Source organism: Anopheles stephensi, chromosome 3 (assembly GCF_013141755.1).
Source record: "Anopheles stephensi strain Indian chromosome 3, UCI_ANSTEP_V1.0, whole genome shotgun sequence".
NCBI classification, from domain to species: Eukaryota; Metazoa; Arthropoda; class Insecta; order Diptera; family Culicidae; genus Anopheles; species Anopheles stephensi.
Window position 1 is genome coordinate 32,104,225 of NC_050203.1, and position 24,564 is coordinate 32,128,788.

Sequence of the window (24,564 nt, forward strand, 5' to 3'; positions counted from 1 at the left end):
CGCACGTTGCTCAAGTTGCGCTTAGGAAAGAGCAAAATCACGATGACGGTTTGTCAAGATGGGTACCGATGAGCTAGCTTCTCCATCTCCCTTGCAAACATCTCTATCATGATGTCGTTTTGTACAGATTTGGAAAGAAGAAAGTGAATTTGTGTCCCCATCCGACTCCTCTCCCCCCCCCCCCCACCTCACCATTCCAGCACAGGATTTCCTCAGCTATGTGCGGTGTGTGGATGCTGCGTTATAAAACGGCCCATAATTGCAACGTGTGCAATGTCTCTAATCAAGTAGCCGTAGAGCTATACGCAAACGCAACACGCTACACTCATGGGTGATGCATCGAACGTTGGCGCTGTGGGGGAGCCACATCTCAAGGCTTCTCCAAGAATTGCAAACTCCTTTCCAAATCTTTTTTTTGCGCAAATCATCCCCTGCTGCGCGCATACTGGAGGCTTGTCATCGTGGTCAAACGGGGTGGAACGTTAGCTTGTTAGCTGTGTGTGGCATTAGCATTATCTCGTACCCGGCTGGTGGGTCATTGATTGAGTCAAGCTTCCAAATGAGACGATCGCTCGTCGAGATGAGCAAGCCGAAATGGAGGCTCGCAAGATCCGTCGTTATAGCTCTCTACGAAACCCACCCCACGGATTAAAGTGGGCGCCATATACACACACACGCGCGCGCGCGCGTACGTACGGTGCGTTACGATAGCGTGCGCGAATGCGTATCCCCCCGAAAAAATGTACCGGATCGCGCCTGTCGTACGTCACATACACTTACACCCATGTGTGGTTTAACAGTTGAAAGTGAAATTGTTAACGCGGTGCCGATCAGGACACTCCGCACCGTGTGCACCACTAGTGATCGTGATTTCAAGCCGGAAGGTTCGGTCCGCTTCGAAGAAGCTCTCGTGGTGCGTAGGAAAACCGTACGAAAAAGTGCATTTCACAGACGGCAGTGCAGTAAAAGTCGGTTAAACAACGGGAACCAAAGAACTGACCACGACGGCGGTGTTTAATTGCGCGAAGCACAGCACGCACGCTTGAAGGAAAGTTCAACGTACCGCGGGAATGAGTCGGCACCGTTCCTTCCAGCCATCGACGGCAGTGCTGGTGCTGTTGTGGGCTGTTGTGGCCTGCAGCGAACTGATGCTGCACCCGGTACGGGCCGATGCACCGAAAGTGAGTTTGATGGTCGATTTTGCAGCTCGTCCTCTGTCGATCGTCGATCGATCGGCTACCGTACCTGCTGTTATGTAACTTGTAATGAGGAGTACTCAGTGGGGGCTTGTTGTTGTTGTTTTTCTTTTTCGGGTGGTGGTTTATGTTCACGAGGTCGCGGCCGAAGAAATTGCACAATGTGTTTCGGTGCACTGTATTGGGGAATCTTTCTGTGTAATACTCCGGCAAAATGTTAAGGAAAGAGGTGTGAAATTTGTGTAACAGTGAAATTTTACTGAAATCTGTAATGTGCTGTGTTCAATTACCAAATGTTATTTACCGTTGGTTATGTTCCGTTTTCCATGTTCAAATTTGTTTCTTCTATTATCTAGAGCTCATATGTCTTAACTGTTGTTGATATGTTTTTAAAATATTGTTTTAAATCTGTTATAAAATCTTTTTCAAGTTTTTTTTTAAAGTTTCATTTTAATTGTCAGTTTGAGTTCAATGTCTTATTTAAATTGTTAACTTCTACATTCTCTAGTGTTATTGTATTCATTTATTTGATAGCTCGTTTTTGATTATATATTTAAGTCCTTTACCTACGTATTTCTTCCGATCATTTTAGATTGCATGAAAGTGTCTACTGAATTTATTGATAAATTAATCATAAAAAATATAATTAAGTTGTTTAGCTAAAATTGTTGATAGTTGAATAAGAATCATCTCGGTCGCTGTGTAAGCATTTTCGTTTTCTTTTGTAAGCTTCTATCCATTCAACCGTTGCCAAAAATGTCTGATATTTTGTTATATACTGACATGTACATCTCAAAGTCTATTGATATTTAGTTACATTTTTCTGGCTATGTTTTCAGTCCATGAGTTTTTCTTTCTTCTATTTCTATTTATTTTATTATTCATCAAATTGGCTTCTTGATCTCTTTTAATTGTTGTATAGTTCTCTTCAAGCTATTTATTATTCAGTAGGAACGGCCTAACCGTATTGCTGCTGTATAGCATACTTCGTATTGCAATTTCAAAATGTTTTTTTTTCTATTTATTAATCAGTCAATGAATTTAACGCTTCTCATTTTTTTTATTGTAGTGCCAATTTTCGAAGAAACACAAACTAAATTCGGCAACACTATCAACCCAATCGTTCGATTGATCTTGATCGCAGATTTTGCAGAGCATGTAGAGCAAATCTACTTTCTTGCACGATTTTCCTTTCCCTGCCAGCTGCTGCTTGTCGGAGTTCACTAATCACGGCATCGGAATCGGATTCGGTCCCTCGAATCGTTTGCAACCACGCTTTCGTAACACATTTTCCACCGGCCAAACAGTTTTTCAAAGTCAAGCGGCCCAATCTACGTGTGGACCGACCGTGTGCCGAAGCGTCGTCTGCGCGTGCAAGGTCTTACGTTCCGAGCAACTCCACCTCACGTCATAAAACTGTTAACCCTTAGCGCATCTTGGGCCTGGGAGTTTAGGTGGGGTTCACCTGTGCGTGTGTGTATATTTATGCAAAACACGCATCGTGCACGTGTGTGCAAACGGCGATCTTCATTATGATTGCTCGGCTTTGGCTTAAAGTCACATGTACGATTCGTTGAACGCGATCGCGTCGCTCTCGCGAGATTATCTTCAGCGCAAATAGCAACAATAAAAAAAAACTGAACCCAACCTTGGCACCTTGGACGGTTGGTGTTACTGTTAGTAGATCCGCAGTATTTACCGGTAGATCGCCGCTGGTTGACAGCCTCGGTGGCTAACGCTGCAGTCACTCACCTTGACCAGTTGAGTGGCAGGATGGCAGAGAAATGACTTTCGCTAACGTTTGCTCCAGCTGGAGGACATTAGGCAGCGGTTTGTTTTTTTGCTGGCGCTGATTTGAGCAGTGGTCAGTATTGGTGTCCAACAATCTGGTATGATTTAACCACTTTTAAAAAATATATATTTATCAAAAACTGCACTCACAGCGAAAGCGCACTGGCTACCTTGGGTGCCATCCACCATTACATCATTCACAGGGTAGGTTCACGAAATTCGACAAAATTCCTCAACCCTCCACACGCCACACCAGCAGAGCGTGAAGGAAACTCCGCTCCGTATCCGTTCGGCCCGCGTAAGACCAGTTTCGTTGGTCGTGCTTTCATCTACAGGAAGCGCAATAAGCAGATGTCGTTATGCGAAAATGGTACGACAACATTGGTGCGAGTTTAGCGGGAAAATGGGCAAAACGGGTTTCTGCGGATGGTGTTGGCGGGTTGAAACAGAAAACAACAACCTCGGCAAAAGGTGAAACTTTTCGTTGTGTTTTCACGGAGACAGATTTTTCTCTTCGGTGGCGTTTATAGCCATCGTGCAATTACAATGGTGATTACATGCAACTTTTTAGGCGGATGTCGTTGGTATTTTTTTGTGGAGTTACCATTAATCACGTGTCTTCCTGCTTCAGTTTTTTGGGGTGGATGCACACTGATTAAACGCTTGTCAAGCACAAGTTTATGAGCATAATCAGTTATGTCAGTTATGAAAGTCATGTCTTGATAGACTATTCTTACGATCGACTTTCAGATAATATTGTAGCCTTTGATAACAAACTACTGCTTTTAGTAGTCGTGTTATGGCCTTGAAGGCACTATTTCGATGAACTTAAAACTTTTGAAAAGGGACGAGGAGGCGATCTGGATGGGATTTTAACCCCGTGCCTGCCGTGTGAAGATCTGCGCCGGTATCACCTCTGCCACAGGACCGCCCCCCCCCCCTCAAATCCATAACAATGGGGCATAAAAAACTCACTGGAGGTATCCATTTTTAATGTCTTGTTCTATAAAGTTTATTAATTGCTATTTTGTCTGTGTCCATGGTGAAGCATAAGCAACTCACTGGAGACATATAGGATAGATAAGATAACAGATCTGTTCTGAGGAGCAAGTAAAAGATCCAGTCCCGACGAAACCAGACTACAAAATCAATTCCACCAATTCCAGCTTAAAAACAGAACAGCTCAAAACAAAAGCCCAGCTGGTGTTCCAGAGCTCCCTGTGTCCTGGTGTTCCCGGCATCAGGGTGACCAGTGAATGTGCCACTTATGAGTAGCACATTAAGGGTTAAAGGTCTAATTGGCCTCTTGCAAATTTCAAAATGATCAATCCATCAATCAAGTTATTGTTAAGTAACTGTTAAAAAAAAGATTAACAGAAACATGCCATTTTTTTAATCATCAACGGCACCGGTCTTCACACGGCAGGACCGGGGTTGAAGTCTCATCTGGGCCGCATAGTGAGGACTGTTTATTCAGCTATGCGGTAACAATAAGTCTAGTAAATCATAAATCGCAGGCATGACCTAAGAGGTCGTTAGGCCTAGAAGAGAGAGAGAGAGAACTGCCTAGCCTAGATAGCACTAGAACTTGCTGTTTTAGTTGATAATGAAAAAACAAGCTTGATTTATAATTATTTTATTAATGAAGTAAAGCTTGTCATTTGTCAAAATCAAAAGAGCGCGTCATCGTGCTTTTTGTCCTGCGCTCGGCAGCAAACGTGGCTGTGAGGCTTCTTGGGCTTGGTGAGTTTAAGCACGCGAGACTACGACTGATCGTGTGAAGACCAGTACCGATATCGCATCTACCACCGGGCCGCCCCATTTGATTATTGATTGTCATTGAATTCAGAGGAGGTCTATAGCTAGTAGCAATACTAGTGATGGAGCATATTGTGAAAATACCGCCCCAATAGTGTCAACTGCTCCACGTCGACATCGAGTGTCGGCTATCGATGCTCGATCGCGCTTAAGTGCCCGAGGCGAACGATCAAAGATTGATATTGAGCACTCAAGGACGAGAACCTGTCTCACATATATGCATAAATCTTATCTTTATATCCGCATACCCTGGCTTAGTTATCGTAATAAATAAATGCATGGGTTTAGAATCGAAACAGAGCATATTTATGATAAAATTCGAAAATTACGATCGCTACATTTTCGATTATTTCATCCTTTACTGTTTGCTTATTGTCTCTTATTTTACTCTCTCCAGAAACGCTGTCTCACCAAACCGAACGTCTCGAAGAAGGTGGACATGGTTATCCACCAGTGCCAGGAGGAGATCAAATCAAGCCTGATCGAGGATGCTCTGAAGATCTTCACCGCCGAGCACGGTAGTCAGTGGCACGATCGCCGAAAGCGAGATGCCGACGAGGGTGGGCTGGATTTTTCCCACCCGACCATTGTTTCCCACGAGGACAAGTGGATCGCTGGGGTAAGTACTTAATATCCTGGTTCTTTAATATCCTGAACCTAACGTCACGCCTTCCTTGCAGTGTTTGATGCAGTGTGTGTACCGGAAAAATGGCGCAATCGACAAAAACGGTTGGCCCACCCTGGACGGACTGGTCAGTCTGTACACGGACGGGGTAAACGAGCATGGCTACTTCATGGCCACCCTGCGAGGCGTTGATAGATGCCTGAAGGGAACGTCCAAAAAGTATCAGATCAAACGAAACGATGCTGCTGGTAAGAGGATTGCTTTTTTCATCAAACCGACCATGGAAATGGACACTAACGAAAGCTCTGTTTCTTACATTTTAGAAAACTTTGAACAGTGTGAGGTCGCATTCGATGTGTTTGACTGCATTTCGGACATGATTACGGACTACTGCAGTGGACAGTCGGAGCATGAGCATTAGATTCAGCTGACGGGGGAGGGAAGCAAGATTGCTTGTAGTTATTTTAAATTAAATTTACATTAGTGGTTTAGTGAAACTGGCGAACGGAAAAGAAATGTGATTTAATGTTGTTTTTAAAAAAGGAAATAAAATAATAAGCTGAAACAACAGCTCTGGAGAAAAAGTTCCGAAGAATCGTCCCATGGCACTAGGAAGTGTATGTTCACCCAAATCTCACCATCAATTAATGATTTTTCCGGGATGTTTTAAGGGCAGTATGGAAGTGGTAAAGGTATTTAAATGAAGCACTAAATGAGCACAATCGTAGGCAGTGCTGAGCTTTGAAATGTAAATGAGCTTATGGTTGGGTTTGCTCTGCTACAGCTCAAGACAATGGCGAACCGAGTGAACACAGCGAAACGAATAAGGAAACATGTTTTACGAGAAGCTCATGCAAATAGCTACGAATAGGGAAGCTATGAAATTACGTTCTTAATGTTTAACTTAACTTTTAGAACTTAAAAAAAAAAGAGCTTCACTATAATACTGCTATACAACCAATAATTAAAGCCTGTTCGTGCTTCATCACAATTTACTTAGCTCCGAGATTTAAAACTCTCGTTGACATTTAACATGACAGTTCTTTTTCAGCGCCGCCTTTGTGCTGTGACGCTGGTCACTGTACGCTGACAGACAATATTATAGTACACGCAAGCAAACTTCCTCAAGAACGTCCACAATTCAGGGCCGTCGGTGGTGAACAACAATGGATTCTGCAGGCCTAAGCAAACAATCTTAGGAGGCAAACACATACAGCACAGCACACCACACGACCACTCACCCCACCGATTACGATCGCATCCGACACAAATAATTGCATTTGAGGTTCACCAGAGTCAGCCAGCGTTTGTTCTCACGGGGAACGCGCGACATGGTCAACAATTTGTCATCATCCAATAAAGATCCTAAGAATAAGCCCATGGGGTTAGTCGCTAAACGCTAGATCGCTGGTGAGAATGGTAAGAGATGTAGTTTCGCAAAAGCTAGCTGTAAACCGGTGACATTGTACGCCGCGTAAGATCTTGCGCAGAGATGGATCGATTTTTGGAAATTATCCAATTAACTGCTTCCGGTGTAAAGCTTTATTGCGGGTTCTCTGTTTTATTTTTTTATTTTGGGGTGCAATGGTTACATTTCCGGTGTTTAGAGGAGAAGGTGGCGGTCATTGAATTTAAGACGATCGTAGATTGTTTTCAGAAGGTCTTTATAATTTGTTCTTGTTATAGTTCAGTTGACGTTGAACGTTAATGGACCTTTTCAATCACTCAGGAGACTAAGCCGTAGATTTTTTACTCAGTTTTGTAAAATTGTATTCTCTTTACTTTATTTAAGAACAAAAAGTTTTAATTCTTCTATTTCTTTGGCATTGACAACCTCGAAAAGTCTAGGCCTGCCAGTTCTGGCTATCTTTGACTTGGTGTAACCCGCAGCTGAAGAGTCAGTGCTGCGTACGGGGAGGCGGTCTGGATGGGATTTGAACCCCGCCGTCCTGCCGTATAGCGACCCCTAGGCCATCGGACTCAATTGTTGTTTTTATTACTACTTCCATAATTCACCGTTGATTGAAAAGATTCACTGTATCGTTACTAGTTTCCCCTGAATGTATGCAATGTTGCATTATATGGCTGCCAAATTCGGCTAAAGGCTTGGAACATTCCTTTATTTTGCTCAACAATTTCTCCTGACTGCAACCCTGTAACTCAGACTCTTGCCTGTTAATTTCCAGCGATCACTCTTTCTCACTTGTTTCGATGATTTAAATCTTGCTTGGGTGTCGTTGGCATCTATTTATTGCTAATCTTCTTGTAACTAAATCTTTAAGAGTGTAGTATCAGCCTCATCAGAGCTCATTCAATAGCTTGTTTTATATTGCCCGGAGGAGCGATGATGTGGCCGTGGCGATATCGGCGCCGCTCTTCACACAGCAGGACCGGGGTTCAAATACCATATAAACCACCTTCCCGTTCACAGTCCAAGCCACAGAAAGTCAGAAAAAGCAGGCCGAGACCTTTCGAGGTTGTAATGCCAAGAAAGAAGAAAACGATTACGTGTTTTTTTGAATAAACCTATAATCCTGGATACCTTTCTGTCGATTTATGTCGATTACCACAAATTTTACCGGAAGTGAGTAGGAAAATTATTTAGCGAATGAACCAACAAACATGTTACCAGCACCCGCTTCCCAAGCCAGGCTTATTTATTAAATTCAAGATTCTCTACTATATCTACCACATTAGATAGAACAAAGATAGAACAACGCTCGGACAGAGCTATGACAGACCATGCAATTAATTGGGTACAGCGTAAATGTGCAGTGCGTGACTTCGACCAGTTCTCGCCTAATTCTTGATCACATGACTCACATAGACTGACATGGGTAATATATTTATAACCTTTTTTAATCTCGTTGGAAATGTGGTACAAGATGTAAATGAACACTTAATTCACATGCGCAACTCACGTTACCACGATAAACCGCGCATTTCAGTGCCTATTTGATCAATTTTAGATTAAGAAATCAAACATTCTGATTCAGATGTATCGTGAGGTGTAGAAAGATAACGAAGCAACAATGCGTTTGAATAAGACATGCACTAGGCACGTGAGTGATGTGATCTTGGGCAGAATATTTAAACGCAATTTAGTTTATTGGATTGGAGATTGATTCAACAAATGTAATAAGAGTGTAATTTTTAAGGAAAAAAACTCCAAAAAGTTTTTAATTATTAAAGTTCAACTAGCGATCAGTAATTGCCCTCACTGGCCCAACAAGATCGTATCGCTGGCGAGTGTTAATTTTCCATATTAATCGTGTTCAGCGCTGAAGATGTGTTGAATGTCCAAACTCGAACACCTTCCACCGTCCGGCAGCCATCCGCTCTCCAACGGCCAGCTAATCTTCATCACCCACGACGGTACGTCCGGTCCCGGAGCTGTGTTGCATATCATGACAGGGATCGTTTCGTAGTCATAAATCATCAGCTGATTTTAATAACAAGTAATGCTCTCCCTCCCACTTAACCGTCGACATTATCCCAAATGGCAACCAGCTGACGGCTGGAAGTAATAATAATGTACTGCTGCTGCTGCTGCAAACGAGCACCGGATGGTTTACCGTCCGGTTGGGTGGAAAATTCAAAACCCAACGCCCCCAAAAGCGAGCCACTTCCTCGCGCCCGCTTGGCACACAAAATCTGACTGTCTTCGGAAGACCATTGTCCGGTCAGTTCTACCGTTTTGAGGGTGTATGTAAACTTTTCGGATGTACGAAAAATTTAGCCACCTGCACTACCACCTGGTACTGCTGCAATCAATCATTTCAAGCCAGCAGCAGACACGGCCATTCACCGAGAAGGAGGAAATCCTGCCAAAATAATCGGACAATCCGCGCGAAAAGATCCAATGCCAGCCTGCGGGCACTGATGGCACGCGAGTCTTGTCGGGGCGTTCGGGGATGCTGTCGGGGATGGTATGGGTCATGGTTTAAAGTTCTTCGCATCACTCCCTCCCCCCCCCCCCACCAATTAAGTCGCCTGAAGTTACTCTCCCTCAGAATGTGGTGTGTGTGTGTGTCCGATCGGGCGGCATCGTAAAGGGTGGAAGATCGCGATCGCGTGGAAACAATTGAAGACGCAAAAATCCCGCCCATGAGCCGTGCCGTCTCATTATGATGGTTGCCCTTGACTTGTATCTACGGAGCGGGAAGGCGAACTTAAAGAAGAAAAAAATGCTACGGTGGACTAACATTTCTTGGTCGGTGGTCAACGGTTTGGACGCTTCTTCTTCTTCTTCTACTACTGGGTGCACCGATGTATCATGAGTGTTGGGGCAGGTTGCATCTTGCTAGCATGGTGTACGATGTCGATGATGTCTATGACGACTTCTGAGGGGACGTTAAATGTACGTAATCCATTTGATAAATGTGTTTTCCGTTGGAAAGGACAATATTATTGATAAGTTCATCGCAATAAAGATGAGCTGCATCGTTCAACAAGTGATTGATTTATTTAAAAGCGGTCATTAGAAGTATTCGTTCAAAAGCGATATTGAACCGTAAGTATTCATCGTACCTAGTTCTGAGACATCCAATGACCAATAGTGTGTCTAAATAGCTTGTAATTCTTACTTCCAGATTTCGTTTAATATGACTTTAAAAATTTGACATGGAACGCAATCAGTTTGATATTAGTTTTGCTCCAACAGCTTCTTCTTGTTAAAAAACGAGATCATACACGATCATACCCTACCAGGTATGAGGTCTCTACCACGTGGCTCTTGTCTCTAGATTCCTTTTTTAACAATGCATATGATATTTAGGGACGCGGCCCGGTGGTAGAGGTAACGACGTTGCTTGTCTTCAGCCAGCAGAACCGGGGTTCAAATGCTATCTGGACCGTTCCCCCGTAGTGAGGTCTGACTATCCAACTACGAGGAATTCGTAAGTCTAATAAGTCAGAAAAGGCAAGACATATGATTCAAGAGATCGTTAGGCCAAAATAGAAAGATAGGGGTTTTTTTTTATTCAAACCTGAATCTCTTCACAACTCTAATTAAAGAACATTCCTCTATTCACCTTCCGGGTCGAATCCCTTTTAGTGATTTAACCACCCTTGATGTTTGCTCGTTCTGGCCCTTCTGTTTTTCTTTATTGAAATCCTTTCAACATGTCAGTCGATTCCGATCCCTCGGCAAAATCCTCCGTCAACGAGGCCTCCTCCGAAGACGATAGGAGTTTCCTGTCCTCTCCAACGTTATCATAAGGTATATTCGGGTTGCGAAGGGGGCTGCGCCGGCTTCCAAACACAGAGACCTGATTCTCAGCTTCGGATTTCCTACTCTGAGCTCTTTTATCTTAATTCTTAAAATCTAGCGCTTGGCCTTCTAACCATGGGTACTAACTTTTACCACCTTGTTCATCGCTCCCGGTTCCCAAAAGCTGCCTCTTGGCTTCTAACTCCAAGTTTTGGGACTCTCAACAATCGATGTTGGTGTTTACGGATCCTTGCGCTCAAATTTCGATCCCTTAGTTGCAGCTGCTTGCTACTAGACTCCGGCTTTCTGGAATGCCATGTTTTGGATCATGAAAGCTTGAGCTCCTGCTGCGATCAATATGTCAATATTACTTAGAAAAGTAATTGCAAAATTAGCTAAAAAAGTCGTAAAATAAACAACTAAATTTAAAATTTTACCACCAATCGGGAATTTTTTTTTTGCTCCTAATTTTTATAAAATCGCTAAAGCTTTCACTCTTTTCTTTTCTTCCTAAAGTTCTTCTTGGATTCGATCGTTATCGCTAGCATTCGTCGCTGTTGGAAAATGAACACCATTTGTCAGGTTCATTATTCAGGAAAATCCGAAAATGCAGAGGAGAAAGAACAAGCGATCAGGAAATAGCTGATGAATTAAACTTTAAATCATTCGTCGTTATTAAAAATTATTGAACTTCAGCGTAAAATACATGAATGGCAGTTATTTTTCTTATTAAAAGAAAACAAATTCAATCTGCTTACTTAAAGAAAGGCATCATCACTGCTCCATCGAAACGAACTTCACCCCCCACCGTTTGAGGTGACTGCATGCGCATAAAGATAAACCTTTTTATGAATGAAAACACACGTCCAAACGCCCCCCCTAGCGCCATTACAACAACATTCGCTCGCCACGCTCATGCTACACAGCTCAGCTTCAACGCATTCAGGCAAAAATCATGACCGGCACACCCGGTCGCACCTCCCACCGGTTGCGCTATCCGGTCAAATCAAAGGTGCTGCCTGAAGAAGGCGAAAAAAAGAGATCGATATCGAGCAGCCCGGCCAGCCAACGGGCGCTGTGCTGGGCTCGCGAGCTTAGATTTGGGCTGGGAATGTAGAGATTCGCCACCAGGTCGCCACCCCATTGTTGTTGGACTGCGGCACTGGCACATAAAACGCGTCATAGAACCATCTAATCAACACGCATGCGCATGCGTGCTTAAAGCCAGCCAGCCGAGCGGCTGCTTTACCTAACGCCCGTCCGCACCGCAGGGAAGGGATAACCGACTGACTTTGTTCCTTAATCTAAAATCTCGCCCCAAGAACCCGAAACTGGGTGAGAGCGAGTGAGTGAGCGAGGTGGGAAGCGGAATGGGGATTTAACAACAAGTGGCCGGCACGTGGTCGTTGGTGGCGGTCCGTCGCGAGATCGGAAAAACAAACACACAGCGACGCCTCATCCTCGCACTCGTCGGTCGGTCGGTGGCATCTCCCCCCCGGTTCGTCCGGGGTATCGTTATTGTTCCACCAGGTTTGCGTTTAATTTTTCCTTCCTCCAGCTTGCTTGTTTTTGGGCGGAAAAGCACCATTAGTGTGGCTACTGGGTGGGTGGTAGGTGGGTAGTAGCCGCTGGTAGGGTTAAAGTGTATATAAAGAGGTACGAATTTTCGCCGCACCGAACAGTTGACCGTCTGAGCTGGCAGAGTTTGACAGTGTAGCCTTAAGTGGGTTGCACTTCGGAGGGAAAATTGTGTAGAATAAGATTCGGTGGAATTGTGAATTATGGTGTGTATTATGTGCGGTTAAACCTTGTGGAAAATGCTGTGCCGTTGGTGTGTAAAATAAGCGTGACAAAGCGATTTGAAATCAACGACAAATAATATTGAAATAAAATATAAGAGAAGCAGTGAATAAAAATTATTAAAGTGCTAAAAGGGAAATTTGATTCCACGATGAAGGTGTTTGCGATTGTTAGTGTGGTGTTGATCCATCTGCTACCAGCAGCGCGATCCGATCAGACGGATTTCAATCACATCAATTCGGATGGCTCGTTTGCGTTCGGGTAGTGTACAGCTTTCCCACCATTGATCTACATCTTCCAGCGTTCTTGTTACTGAGCTGTGTCCTTTTTGCTTCTGTTTTTCCCTCCCCACGACACCTTAAAGTCTGAAAAATTCCGACACACCCGGTGCACACTATCATACGGCCAGCGGTAATCCGAAGACGATCGTCCGGGGACGCTACGGAAGCCGCCAGCCGGACACGGGGCGCGTCGAGGAAACGATCTACACGGCCGGACCACGCGGGTAAGTATAGCAAAAGCCGCCCACCGCACAAACAGCGGCAAGTGAAAGGTGTCTCAATGATGAACTTGAATTTTTATGAGCCACGGCTACTGAGTGAGATACTAATTTAGCATTTATCACACCGTTAAGACGGGCCATAATTACTGCGAGGTCAGGTTGAACGATTGTGTGTGTGCGGGCGTCTGCTCGGTGGGAATGCTGAAATGGATGCTCCGGACAGGGTGCAGTGGGTTGACCTTCCATTGGGCAATTGTGTTTTTGGGGTTCACCTCTTTTTTATTTGTAGGTTTTTACTCCGCATTGTTGTGTGAAGGGACGCAAGTGATGCGTTTAAATTGACAGACTGTAGCACTGCGTTCGTGGGTTGAAGCGTTTAGGCTTAACCGTTTCAACCGTTTTGAGAATGGTTGCAAGAATTAAAGAATGCTAATTTTATTGACAATTCAACCGATTCTGTTGCTTTTAAAGGTTGAAAAATTATGCAAAATTAAGACTCAGAAAGACATCAATACTGCCAGCCCAATAATAATAAAAAGGATCAGAAAGACTTCAACGAGAGAAAGACTGCTATGCTGGGAACAGCGATGAACTTCGTTTTAGAAAATTATTTTCAAAAGCAATATTTATAAACATCTAATTTGAAAAGAAAAATCTTCTGGTGCTTGATTTAAATATCTTATTAGGTTCACAAAACTTAAAATAATAAATAAACCAGTCCGAGCGCTAATACCAATACTAAATTTTGGACCAATTTTTTCCCCATGAAACTACCATAGCTCTTCTGTTTATAAGCTTACACTACACTTAAGCAGACTGGTTGAAATGAATTAAAATACAATTGTGAAGGAAAAAAGACTTGAAGACTAGAATGGGTTGCGTCTTGTGCTGCCTTTAACTTGACTGACCTAACGCTCCCTGAATGAGTCCAATTCGCAGCGGAATAATGAGGTCTTTCCGCATCACACACGTCTTAGTAATGCTTTTGCTCTCATCCTATCAACATAACATAAGAGATGGAAGACTTTTTAAGAGGTTTCCTCTTAATGCGAGCTAGTCTGTACTAATTTGTAATGACATGTTGAGTGGAATATATAAGGAAGTTATTCCCCAAACTGTAGGGAAAAAAGAATTATCGCTAAATATTCAAAAAACCCTACGTAATAAGCCTCATAAGTCATCTTAACACACATCAAACATTTTGATAAACAAAAGACTTCAACAAGCGACGAACCCTTCGCAAACTTAGAATTGAATAGTTTTTTCCCCATTTTGTATGTTTTTCCTATTCCAAAATCCTCCATTTAAAAACAGTTTTCGTGCTCGTGGACCGAAAATCCACCGTAAGCAGAGCCTATCCCAGGTGCAGCGCGGCCCAATCGGAACGCCGGAGGATCCACTCGCCGACCCGTACGATGATCCGAGCTATGACTTTCAGTTCAAAACACGCAACTACCAGCGCCGCGAAGGCTCGGACAGTAACGGACGTGTGAACGGTCTCTACACGTACATCGACGACGTGGGTGAGAAGCACTCGGTACGCTACTCGGCCGGTTCCGGCACCGGCTACGAGGTAGGTAATCCCGTCCCGGATGCACCGAACACGATCGCCTACGAGAGTCCACTCTACAAAACGCACAAGCAGGTACGCGGCAAGGTGGCGTTTGAGAGTGGCCCGAGTGGTTCCGGACAGTACAAGTAAGTGTTTGGGATGGACGCTAAAGAAGCATCGGCAGATCTCACACGCTGCTGGCTCTTCATCTTACAGATTACTTTCGGTGGGACCGGATCAACGGCGAGCGGAAACAACTGGCCCGGATGGTGTGACCCGCGGTTCCTACTCCTACCTGGACGATAAGGGTGTGCAGCGAACGGTACAGTACATTGCCGGGGCCGGTATCGGGTACAAGGTGGTGCAGAGTACGGTCGGTGCCGGAACGCATCGACTACAGCAACCCAACTTTGGCATAAATCACGTCGAGCAGAGTGAAATTGCGGACAATAATAATCCATCCTACCAGACGGCTCCTTCCGGTCCGGCCAGTGAACGGCCCGGTGCTTCAGGAGCGGGCTACGATCACGTGGCACGTCCTTCCGCTGGTGGATACGATGGTGGTGCGAGTCGGCCCACGGCACCCGGTGCATCGTACGATCCTCCAACCGGTCCGTCAGGTGCGGGCAGTAACTATCCCGATGGGTCCAAACCACCCGGCTATCCGGAGAGTAGTCGTCCGACGGGGCAAGGATACGATGAGGAAGACTTTGACAGCAAGCGCCCAACAACGAGCTCACCAAGCTTACGTCCCCCGACAACCGATCGACCAACCGCATTGTCCGGTGATTCGAGTGAAGCGTCCCGCGAAAAGTACCCACTGCCGGACGATCCTTCGGAACACGACCTGGGCGGGTACGGAGAGGACAGCATCATCGGACTGCTGCCACCAAAGTACGATTATGAACCGGCTGGACCTGGCCCTAGTGGTTCCGATCACGATCACGATCAACCCCCACTATCCGGCCCGTTCGATGTGGCCATCTCGAGTGGACCGTCCGGGCCGGCACCGTACCCGAGCTTCGGCGAATCCGCACCCGGTACGAACGCGTACAACTCGAACGACTTTTCCGGCTTTCCCGAGGTAACGTACGATCAGAAGAAGCTGGAAGACGATCGCAAGAAGGATTGGCGCGATTTCGCGAAAGATTCCACGATCATTAAGAACGTGGGCGATTGGTACGTGGGACTGGCACCGGGTGCATCGGTCCGCGCACACATACAGAACATTGATCTGCTACCGTACGGTGGGCGTGCACCGTCGCCCGGTGACGCTTTGCGGCGCGATACGCAGGCACAGGCTAAGGCGGATCGGGCGACCGGTAGAAAACCGTACGATCGACGGTAGATGGCGAAGGAGAAGAACTTTAGTTATGTAAATAAATTATTGCACATGAGTATTATAGAAATAAAAGGCGATCGAACCGATCGATATGCGAACGCGTTTCAATGAAGGAGTGGTTTTTTGTTGTATTTTGTTACGTTATAATGATGATTTCGGGTAAGTTTTATTATTTGTATGTAAAGAAATATTAAAATTCTTGACAAATGTTGAGCAATGAAATGAAAAAGGAAACAAACGTCTGATCGTTGAATCAGTGGCAGATCAACCTAGGAGCGGAAGAAGCGGCCGCTCGGGACCTCGATGGACCTCGAGAAAATCCTGTTGTTTCCCTTTAAATCACAATTAGAGGGGCTTCATCTGCCATTCCGCTCGGGGCCTCAACATATCTTAACCCGCCACTGCGTCGAACCCATCATCTTGCAACGCAGGTGTTCAATCACCAATTTGTCCGTTTGTCGGACTGACAAATTGAACAAGCATTCGGTAAACGGAACCCTCGTGTATCAAATACGAGCGGCAAACAAAACAAAAAACCAGCTACATATGTAAAACTATTCATCTGTTTCGTGTTTAACAGCACGTCAAGCTAATAACAACACGGCTAAATGCTAGCTATTGGACTGATGTTCTGTACTTGCTTCTCACTGCAATTTACATACAATCGATGTGCAATAACAACGTGTACGTTTAGCACGAAGGGTGGTAGCAAAAACCAAACCGCGAAACGAAGTCGATCGTGAAGGGAAATATGAAACATGTTTGACAAATGCTAGACCGTAAAGGCGTTAAGGCGACCACACACAGATGCCAACGGAAGCGAGCGATGAAGATAAGGATATGGAGGCGTTAGCAAAACATCGCTGTTTTGCTCTATACAGCATCATTGTAGTGAAAATTTAAATATTTTTTATTGTGATTCAACCAACCTCAACCGTTTGCAACCTTCAGATCCAGGAACTCACGTGAGCATTCATTACACCCTCGGCAAGCACAATTAGCAGCTATCAAGGGGTTTGTCGTCAGTTATTAAATTATACCTCTTCACCACACTAATAAACCGTGAGGTCTCAGCTGGGACGTCCCAAAAGCAACTTCATTTCGTTTGCTTTAGCCAATAAAGACACTGTATTATTATGCCAGCCACAGTCATAATAATAATCGGTGGCGATGATGTTCTTGAAAGGAGTAATAGAAAGATCCATCCTAATGCCAGCCCATCCATCTTCATCTTCCCTCGGGGGCTTCATATTGTTACAAACTACCCAATCTAATCGATCGTCTATCGAGCTCCGAAAGGGATGATTAAACTTTATTAGATTATACCGTACGCCACAGCGTCGTCCCTGGCTCGACATATTACCCTGGAGATGATCCACAAAGATTAATCGAGTAAACTTTCCCGCAAGGCAACATCGAACCGCGGGAGTACTAGTAGTGGTAGTAGTAGTCGTAGTCGTAGCAAGGCCAATTATCCGACGCTAATAGTGCACGTTTGCACGCCAAACAATTGTTAGACATCCCAGCCGGGAGTCATCGCGGTGTGACGTTTTGCTTGCTAGTGCGTCGCGAGACTAGGAACCGGCTTTTAAGAATGTTTAAGAAATTGTTAATTACCCCCGAGATGTATGACGAATGCCGCAAGGGATGGATTATTTTTTCTATAACACACATACACACACTGTAGTTGAATGATCTGTCCTATATCACAATACATTGACTACCGGTCGGGTTCTGACAAAGACGCAGCAACTCAATCGTACCGGTCCGCCCGGGTATTAAGTCACCGGCTGGTTGGAGCTATTAGAATCGTGGTGATGTTTTAGTGAGGACACCAAACGCACATCCGTATCGATGAAGTGTACCGTGTGAAACGGCTTATAAAAACACCCAACCGTATGATCGTCCAGAACAGTGTGTTTCGGTGCGGTGAGCAAAGCGTAGTAGGTCCCGTAGTGTACATCTCATCACCATGGTGTCTCGTTACTTACGCCCAATGCCTACCTGGATGGTAGTTTTGTTGGTGCTAACGAAGCAAGGATATGGTTGGAATCTTCCCAGCACGTACTACCAAGGACCGGGCAATGGATACGTTGGAGGGCGTAGCAATCAGGCTCTAGCCGGTGCCAGCGCTGGTTCGTGGAATTCGGGTGGTAGTGCAGGTGGTGCCGGTGGATTCCCGTTTCAAGGACAATTAGGTGGAGGTAAGTAGTAAATCAGTAGTTTGTGTAGTGTTGTGTCGTTTGAATTTTAAGACGATTATGTGCAAGGAATTTCCGGTGGGCTTGATCGACCTGGAGGCTTTGGAGCTAACCAGTGGGCAGGTGGTGATGGTAGAGGAGGAGCAGTAGGAGGGGGAGCTGTAGGAGGAGGAGCAGGAGTATCAACTGTCAGTAGTAGTGCTGGAGCAGATGGAACAGGTTTTCAACAGGGAGGAGGAATTAGTGCCGGAGGTCCCTTAGCTACAGGTAACGTCCCCCATTACACATGACCTTGACATTGTTTGCATTGAGAGAATTGTTTTTGCTTTCATTTAAGGCACTGACGGTGGCGTTGGATACGGCAATCAAGGAGGTTTGGGAAACTTTGGTGGTTCGAATGTTGGTCAATTTAATCCTAACCAAGGTCCGGGATCCGGCCCAGACACTGGTGGTAAGTGATATCTATTGGCTGGTAATCGTTAGCCATTTAATATCCTTCTCAGCTTTTGCAGGTTCTTTCGGAGGATCGGGAGCTGGGTTTGGAGCAGATGGACACTATCATGGTAATCGGCCCGCTTCCGGAACGTACGGACATCCTTCAGTAAACAGCGCACCATCCGTTCAACCGTGGCGCTACGGAGCTCCAGCCAGTTACGGAGGAGCAAGATGGCCCTGGCATGGTGGTGGTTACGTTTATCGAGTTCCAGTTGCACACATTAATCCGGACGGAAGTTACAGCTTTTCCCACTACACACCCCACTCTTCTCGTGAAGAAACGGGCCACAGCAATGGAAATGTTGAGGGAACGTACGGTTTCCAGAACGATGGAGCAAAGCACAATTTCTCCTTCAACGCTACACCGGATGTAGATTTGCGGACAGGCTTCGGTAACACCCGAGCCGGTGCTCTCAATCCGGAAGAGTATGGACCACAGTCGGTTCATTCGCGTGGCCGACTACCACTTCCGGCCACTTTCCGACCTGGAGCAGATGACCGAACGGAAACTCAGCTTCCAAACGGTTGGTCCAGTCACAGTGGTGTCGATGGTGGAACAGTAGCTGATGGTGAGAATGGAAGCGATCAAAGTACGCTGTCCGTTGTTGGGCTGCCGAAAGTAACTACGGAAGCAACCGACCTCTCACAGCCTACTGGACGCAATCAAATAGTGCGAGGATCAACGGAACCTCCGGTCGGTGCAAACGATCTCGATGGACGTTTATCTCAACCGAATGATGCCGGTTTGACGGGCGTACCGAGAGTGACTCCCGACGGAACAACCGTTCGTCCTGTGGATGGTACAGTGGAGCAGGTGGTAACGCGTCCTGAGAATGAATTACCCTCGTACAGTAACGAGATCGGACAAAATGGAGACACTCGAGGGGTTGGTGCTGTTCCAGTTGATCGATCGTACCGCTTTGGTTATCAAACACCGGACGCAGCACGTGAGGAAGCTGCTGATCAGGCAGGTAACGTCCGGGGGTCGTTTTCGTACAACAATGAAGCGGGTCGTAATGATCTACAGTATGTAGCCGGTGCTGGAATGGGCTTTCGTCCAACCGGTGGAAGTTTAGCCGTACCGAATGGTTTAGCAGGGACTGGCCCGGCAGCTCCTGGTGGTGGTCCTGTTGCAGGCGATAGACGCTATCAGTTCGGGTATCGTACCGTGGGATCTGAACGTGGCACTGGGTTTCCAACGACGGAAGGAAGTCTTTCGGTACCGAATGGACAAAGGGATGGTGTGAATACTGGTGCTGGAGGTGTGTTTGGAGCGGCTGGCAGTGGTTTAGGCGATGATGGAGGTGTTGAAAGTCAAGGTGCACAAGCTGGTGGAGCAGTCGGAGGGGCTAGTTTCGATGGTGACGGAACACAAACTGGGGCTGGAGTAGGTGGAAACTTTGGAGCAGCTAATGCAGGATTTGGAAGCGATGGAAGATCAAGAGGGTTTGGAAACCAAGGAGGACAAAGTGGTACTGGAGTGGGAGGTTCATTCGGAGGTGCAGGGTTTGGAGCTGATGGACGCCCGTTGGCTTCCGGTAATCAGGGTACACAATTCGCCGCTGGAACAGGTGGAGCTGGAAGCAATTACGGTACAGGATTTGGAGCTGATGGACGCCCGTTGACTTCCGGCAATTCAGGCGCGCAGTATGGCGCTGGAGCAGGAAATGTCTTTGAAGCCGGAGGCACATTCGGTACAGGCTTTGGAAGTGATGGACGCTCTCTGACTACCGGTAATCAAGGAGGGCAGTTCGGAGCTGGAGCAGGTGGACCTGCAGGTACCTTCGGTACAGGTTTCGGCGGAGATGGACGCTCATTTGCTGGTGGCAATCAAGGGGCACAAAATGCAGCTGGAGCAGGAAATGGCTTCGGAGGAACGGGAGAATCTTTCGGCACCGGTTTTGGCAACCAAGGAGGACAGTTCGGAGCCGGAGCAAGAGGAACCTTTGGAGGATCTGATGGAAGATCGTTCGGTTTTGGCAATCAAGCGGGACCAGGATTCGGTAGAGCAACAACTGCTGGTTTTACTGGAAGTCAAGGCACTACACGTAATCCCGTCACTAGAAGCCCATCGGTAACTGCTTTCAACGGTTCCACCGGTACTGTTTCATCAGCTTCTAGAGAGGACGGAACCGATGAACCGAACACTACCATAAACGCAGACGATTCGGAGCAAACAACAACGTTCGGCGGTTATGGTGATGTGCAATCAGCTGGTGCCGGATTATACACCAACGGAAACCGTCGTTTAGTTCAGTGACGAGTACAAAACTGTATTTAACGAATATTACAAAATAAAACATATCGCTACCTTTTCTCATATTTTTCGATCCTTTCTAGCTTGGCAATTTCACTCACGAAACGCGTCTTATAAGATCTAGTACTACGCTAGAGTACGCGGGTAGTGTTAGGCTAACCGTACCGTCTTCCGTTACAAGTACACGCGTTCCGATGCAATCCGAACCGACCCGTTCGCCGGTAATAATATCACAATACTCACCTGCAGGAAGGCACGTGTTCCATACCCCGTGGTACGTTTCGCTTCCGGAGTTGAACACGGCAAACCCAACACTGCCACGACAGAAAGCAAACGTGCCGCTCGTAATCTGAACATCGGTAAGCGGTGCTGGTGCCACCAGATTTCGGAAGCTAACCAACCGCCGTACGACCGGCCATCGATGCTCACAAACCCATCCATTCTGGCAGGATCCAGCGCTGGTAGGACGGCCGGGCGGCAGGATGTTCTCCTGCCCGTCCGCCGGTGGTCCTTGGCTGGGGTCGGTAAAGTTGTAGGAACTCATCAACCGTACCGTGCCATAATCGGTGGCTAGCGTGAATGCGATGGCCTGGATGTACTTGGTCCTTTCTTTGAAGGTAAGTATCGTATCGCCACCCGCACCGTGTCCCCGCTGATTGTCATGGTTGTCCACAAACACCAGTGCCGAATCGGACGGTATTAGGCCGAACTGAGTGGCGTTGTTTTTGGTCAGCGCTTGTAGGGCGGAAGCTTCCATCATGCCATGGTAGATAAGTCCGATAAAGAGAGAATACTTAAACTCGGTCACCTGCCCAAGATCGGTGTACTGGGAACTAGAAGATAGTTGAAGACACTTTAGCCGCCATCCACGAGGTATTAAAAGGGAAAACTTACGCAGTTACAGCTTCATTGCCAAGATCGATCACTTCCTGGTAGATAAATGGGGCCGCATCCACAGGGAAATCGAACGCCACGTTCAAGTAGCTTAACCGCCTGTAGATCGCACCCAAATCTTCCGGCTGCATGTGTTTGCTTGCGTCCATCCTAAAGCCGGCCACTCCCAGCCCGATCAGCCGGTTCATAAACTCTACGATACGATCCCGAACGTACGGTTCGGCTTGATTCAAGTCGGGCAAACCGCTCAGCTCACAGTCCCGCACCTCCGTGGCATTGCGATAGTCCCGAATGATACAAGCCGTATGGAAGTGGGTTCGATTGTACGGTACGGCGGGGTATTGTCTGTTCGCCGGATCACTCGGTGATCCAGCAGTACCGTACAGTGGGACACTACCACCCGGAGCTGCCATATGCTGACGACGAGGTCCACGTACACACGAACACCTGCCCGCTGGCAACGGCGTACCATAGCGGCAAACTGTTGCTCGGTTCCCGAGCGGGACTTGATCGCGTACGAGATGGGCTGATATCTTTCCCACCAGGGACGGTTCAGTGCAATGACGTACTCGTTCACCGGCGACACTTGTACGCCACCGTATCCGGCAGGTCCGAGGAACTCCTCACATTCTACCGCAATGTCGTCGAACGTCCACTCGAACAGATGTACCATCACCTGCCGTCCGGGATAGTAGTGAGGATCGTTTCGATTTACCGGAGTGCCAGAGGATGGGATGCTGGACAACTTAGATGTGGCTTCCGGGATGATGTCGACGGGGGCAGCATTATCGGAGGAGTAGTTCACTTCAAAATTCGATCCTAGGTTGAGGCCACTCTGCGCTGGGCTAAACGCACTTAAAATGTTCGGAACACGTGTAGCACTCCGCTGTTCGGTGGATGGAATGAACTGTGCAAATTGATTAAGAATCGCAGCAGGATCAAACACAGCTCGCGAGGCATTTGTTGCAAGACTTTGGAAGGAGTTGAGACCACTCTGTACAGGGTTCAATGTATTTACATCGTTGGGAGCACGCGCGGCACTTCGCTGTTCGGTGCTTGGAATTAACTGCGCAAATTGGTTAAGAATCGCAGCAGGATCAAACACAGCTCGCGAGGCATTTGTAGCAAGACTTTGGAAGGAGCTGGCGGCATTTTGAATGCGACCAATGCCGTCCGGAAGAGTGTTGCCAAACGATCGGAGTGTATCGGTAAACGCCGACACTCCCGGAATCTGTACATTCGATGGCGCTAGCAACGACGTCAAGGATGGCGTATTTGCCTGGCTGGGCAGGAAACTGGCGAAAGGATTGGTAAACGTTTCTATTAAGCTCGTTAGCGATGGGGAAGTAGCACTGCCGGTGCCGAAGGGTGGAGCTTGCGCTGCGAAGGCAACGCGTCTCGATTGAGGATCGAGTGATGCGCTGAGCAGACTGCTGGAGAATCCCAAAGCACCACCATTAGCGATGGTCGGTATGGTGAAAGGGCCCAACTGTAGGCTGGAAGTGGAATGCAAACTTGAACTCACTAGAATCAGCACTATCGCACCGAAAGTAGCCATGTTCTGTTGATGAGAATACTAAAGGGTGGATACGAGTTTGCATTGGGTTTTATAGGATAGGCTCACGAATTGTTTGCACATGTGGAGGTGTTGATGTTAAAACCCTATCGATAATGTTAATTACATTGGTTCAAAGTTTTAATTTGTAGATAAATATGTGTTTGACTGTGTCTAGAAGCAACTCGTATCGTGAATTAAAAAAGGTATGACGTATTTTTGTGATCTTTTGCAAATACTCATTGACTTGGGACAATTGTTTATACTAGAACAAGCAGCTAACATTGTAGCACAAAGAAGTTATGTTTAAAATTCCCCTCAATTACAGTCATTATTTTGCTGATCTTCTTCCAATTTGATGCATTTGATTCACTTTTCAATCAACACCCGTATTACCACAGTACATACTCCGCTGTTTGAAAACAGTCCCACAGTCGATGCAAGTGCCGAAGCGAGCAGGCGAAACTGACAGCTGTCAACTGAAAAACACCTCATATATTTGTTTACATTTCATCCCGGTTCGAGGTTTGCTTCTTCTGTTGATACATTTCACATCGCGCGCTGCAGCTGTGTTGCGTTTAATACCACGTGAAATAATGCACAAATAATCATTATTGTATAGTATATACGTGAATAATTAATAATCCCGGTTAAAATGGTGCGCAAACTGAAATTCCACGAGCAGAAGCTGCTCAAGAAGGTGGACTTTTTCAACTGGAAGGAAACGAACAGTCTGCAGGAGGCGAAGGTGATGCGCAAGTATCACCTACAGAAGCGGGAAGATTACACCGCGTACAACAAGGTGTCCCGGAACGTTCGGGAGCTGGCACGGAAGATTGCCGACATCGATCCGAAGCACCCGTTCCGGACGGAGATGAGTGCGCTGCTGCTGGAGAAGCTGTACGTGATGGGTGTGATACCGACCAAGTGGGATCTGGAGAATGCAAACAACATCAGCGCGTCGTCCTTCTGCCGTCGCCGTCTGCCGCTCGTGCTGGTGCGGAACAAGATGTCGGAAAATGTGTCGCACGCGACGAAAATGATCGAGCACGGTCATGTGCGGGTCGGGGTGGAGGTTGTCAAGGATCCTGCCTTTCTGGTGCCGCGCACGCTGGAAGATTTCGTCACCTGGGTGGATGGTTCCGCCATCCAGAAGCATCTGATGGAGTATAACGATATGAGGGATGATTTTGAGATGTAAATAAATAGGATCGATTGGTTTTGTGTAAGTAATCCTTTGGTCTTCTTATGTGCATGTTCTCTCGTGCTCATCTCATACGTGTTTTTATCCGAGTTCTTTCGTGGGGGACATGAAAAGAGTACA

At 46.5% G+C, this 24,564-nt stretch overlaps 5 protein-coding genes across 9 annotated transcripts; 4 read left to right on the forward strand and 1 right to left on the reverse strand.

Moving 5' to 3' along the window:
- The first annotated feature begins 832 nt into the window (after positions 1 to 832).
- Positions 833 to 6,024, forward strand: LOC118509531 (general odorant-binding protein 70). The gene is made up of 4 exons (XM_036050251.1): positions 833 to 1,181; positions 5,203 to 5,424; positions 5,486 to 5,678; positions 5,754 to 6,024. The coding sequence occupies exons 1-4, from the start codon at positions 1,071 to 1,073 to the stop codon at positions 5,849 to 5,851; spliced, it is 624 nt and encodes a 207-aa protein (XP_035906144.1). The 5' UTR covers positions 833 to 1,070; the 3' UTR covers positions 5,852 to 6,024.
- Positions 6,025 to 12,311: 6,287 nt separating this feature from the next.
- LOC118509533 (spidroin-2) lies at positions 12,312 to 15,950 on the forward strand. The gene is made up of 4 exons (XM_036050253.1): positions 12,312 to 12,703; positions 12,807 to 12,947; positions 14,259 to 14,642; positions 14,713 to 15,950. Exons 1-4 carry the CDS (start codon positions 12,594 to 12,596, stop codon positions 15,842 to 15,844), a joined length of 1,767 nt encoding a protein of 588 aa, XP_035906146.1. The 5' UTR covers positions 12,312 to 12,593; the 3' UTR covers positions 15,845 to 15,950.
- Positions 15,951 to 17,722: 1,772 nt separating this feature from the next.
- LOC118509535 (uncharacterized PE-PGRS family protein PE_PGRS54-like) lies at positions 17,723 to 20,856 on the forward strand. 5 transcript variants are annotated; one of them, XM_036050258.1, is made up of 4 exons: positions 17,723 to 18,042; positions 18,094 to 18,306; positions 18,377 to 18,490; positions 18,552 to 20,856. In XM_036050258.1, the coding sequence occupies exons 1-4, from the start codon at positions 17,811 to 17,813 to the stop codon at positions 20,792 to 20,794; spliced, it is 2,802 nt and encodes a 933-aa protein (XP_035906151.1). In that variant the 5' UTR covers positions 17,723 to 17,810; the 3' UTR covers positions 20,795 to 20,856. The 5 variants fall into 5 exon arrangements, with proteins under 5 accessions (XP_035906151.1, XP_035906150.1, XP_035906153.1 ...); XM_036050257.1 differs by having other exon boundaries at positions 17,725 to 18,042; positions 18,543 to 20,856; XM_036050260.1 differs by having other exon boundaries at positions 17,726 to 18,042; positions 18,139 to 18,306; positions 18,543 to 20,856.
- Positions 20,782 to 23,274, reverse strand: LOC118509536 (alpha-amylase A-like). Its single transcript, XM_036050262.1, is given in 3 exon segments — positions 20,782 to 21,624; positions 21,686 to 22,106; positions 22,109 to 23,274. Coding segments are annotated over 3 exon segments (2,292 nt in total). The 5' UTR covers positions 23,244 to 23,274; the 3' UTR covers positions 20,782 to 20,888.
- Positions 23,275 to 23,738: 464 nt separating this feature from the next.
- On the forward strand, positions 23,739 to 24,473 carry LOC118509537 (U3 small nucleolar ribonucleoprotein protein IMP3). The gene has a single exon (XM_036050263.1). It carries the CDS (start codon positions 23,896 to 23,898, stop codon positions 24,439 to 24,441), a length of 546 nt encoding a protein of 181 aa, XP_035906156.1. The 5' UTR covers positions 23,739 to 23,895; the 3' UTR covers positions 24,442 to 24,473.
- The last annotated feature ends 91 nt before the right edge of the window (positions 24,474 to 24,564 follow it).

What these genes read in the sequence shown, in the direction of transcription:
- LOC118509531 (XM_036050251.1), top strand. Translation starts at nt 1,071, where the DNA reads ATGAGTCGGCACCGTTCCTTCCAGCCATCGACGGCAGTGCTGGTGCTG. An exon ending in TACGGGCCGATGCACCGAAA is followed by an intron (nt 1,182 to 5,202) that starts GTGAGTTTGATG and finishes TACTCTCTCCAG; the next exon opens with AAACGCTGTCTCACCAAACC. An exon ending in AGGACAAGTGGATCGCTGGG is followed by an intron (nt 5,425 to 5,485) that starts GTAAGTACTTAA and finishes CCTTCCTTGCAG; the next exon opens with TGTTTGATGCAGTGTGTGTA.
- LOC118509533 (XM_036050253.1), top strand. Translation starts at nt 12,594, where the DNA reads ATGAAGGTGTTTGCGATTGTTAGTGTGGTGTTGATCCATCTGCTACCA. An exon ending in TACACGGCCGGACCACGCGG is followed by an intron (nt 12,948 to 14,258) that starts GTAAGTATAGCA and finishes ATTTAAAAACAG; the next exon opens with TTTTCGTGCTCGTGGACCGA. An exon ending in AGTGGTTCCGGACAGTACAA is followed by an intron (nt 14,643 to 14,712) that starts GTAAGTGTTTGG and finishes TTCATCTTACAG; the next exon opens with ATTACTTTCGGTGGGACCGG.
- LOC118509535 (XM_036050257.1), top strand. Translation starts at nt 17,811, where the DNA reads ATGGTGTCTCGTTACTTACGCCCAATGCCTACCTGGATGGTAGTTTTG. An exon ending in TCAAGGACAATTAGGTGGAG is followed by an intron (nt 18,043 to 18,093) that starts GTAAGTAGTAAA and finishes TTGAATTTTAAG; the next exon opens with ACGATTATGTGCAAGGAATT. An exon ending in ATCCGGCCCAGACACTGGTG is followed by an intron (nt 18,491 to 18,542) that starts GTAAGTGATATC and finishes TATCCTTCTCAG; the next exon opens with CTTTTGCAGGTTCTTTCGGA.
- LOC118509537 (XM_036050263.1), top strand. Translation starts at nt 23,896, where the DNA reads ATGGTGCGCAAACTGAAATTCCACGAGCAGAAGCTGCTCAAGAAGGTG.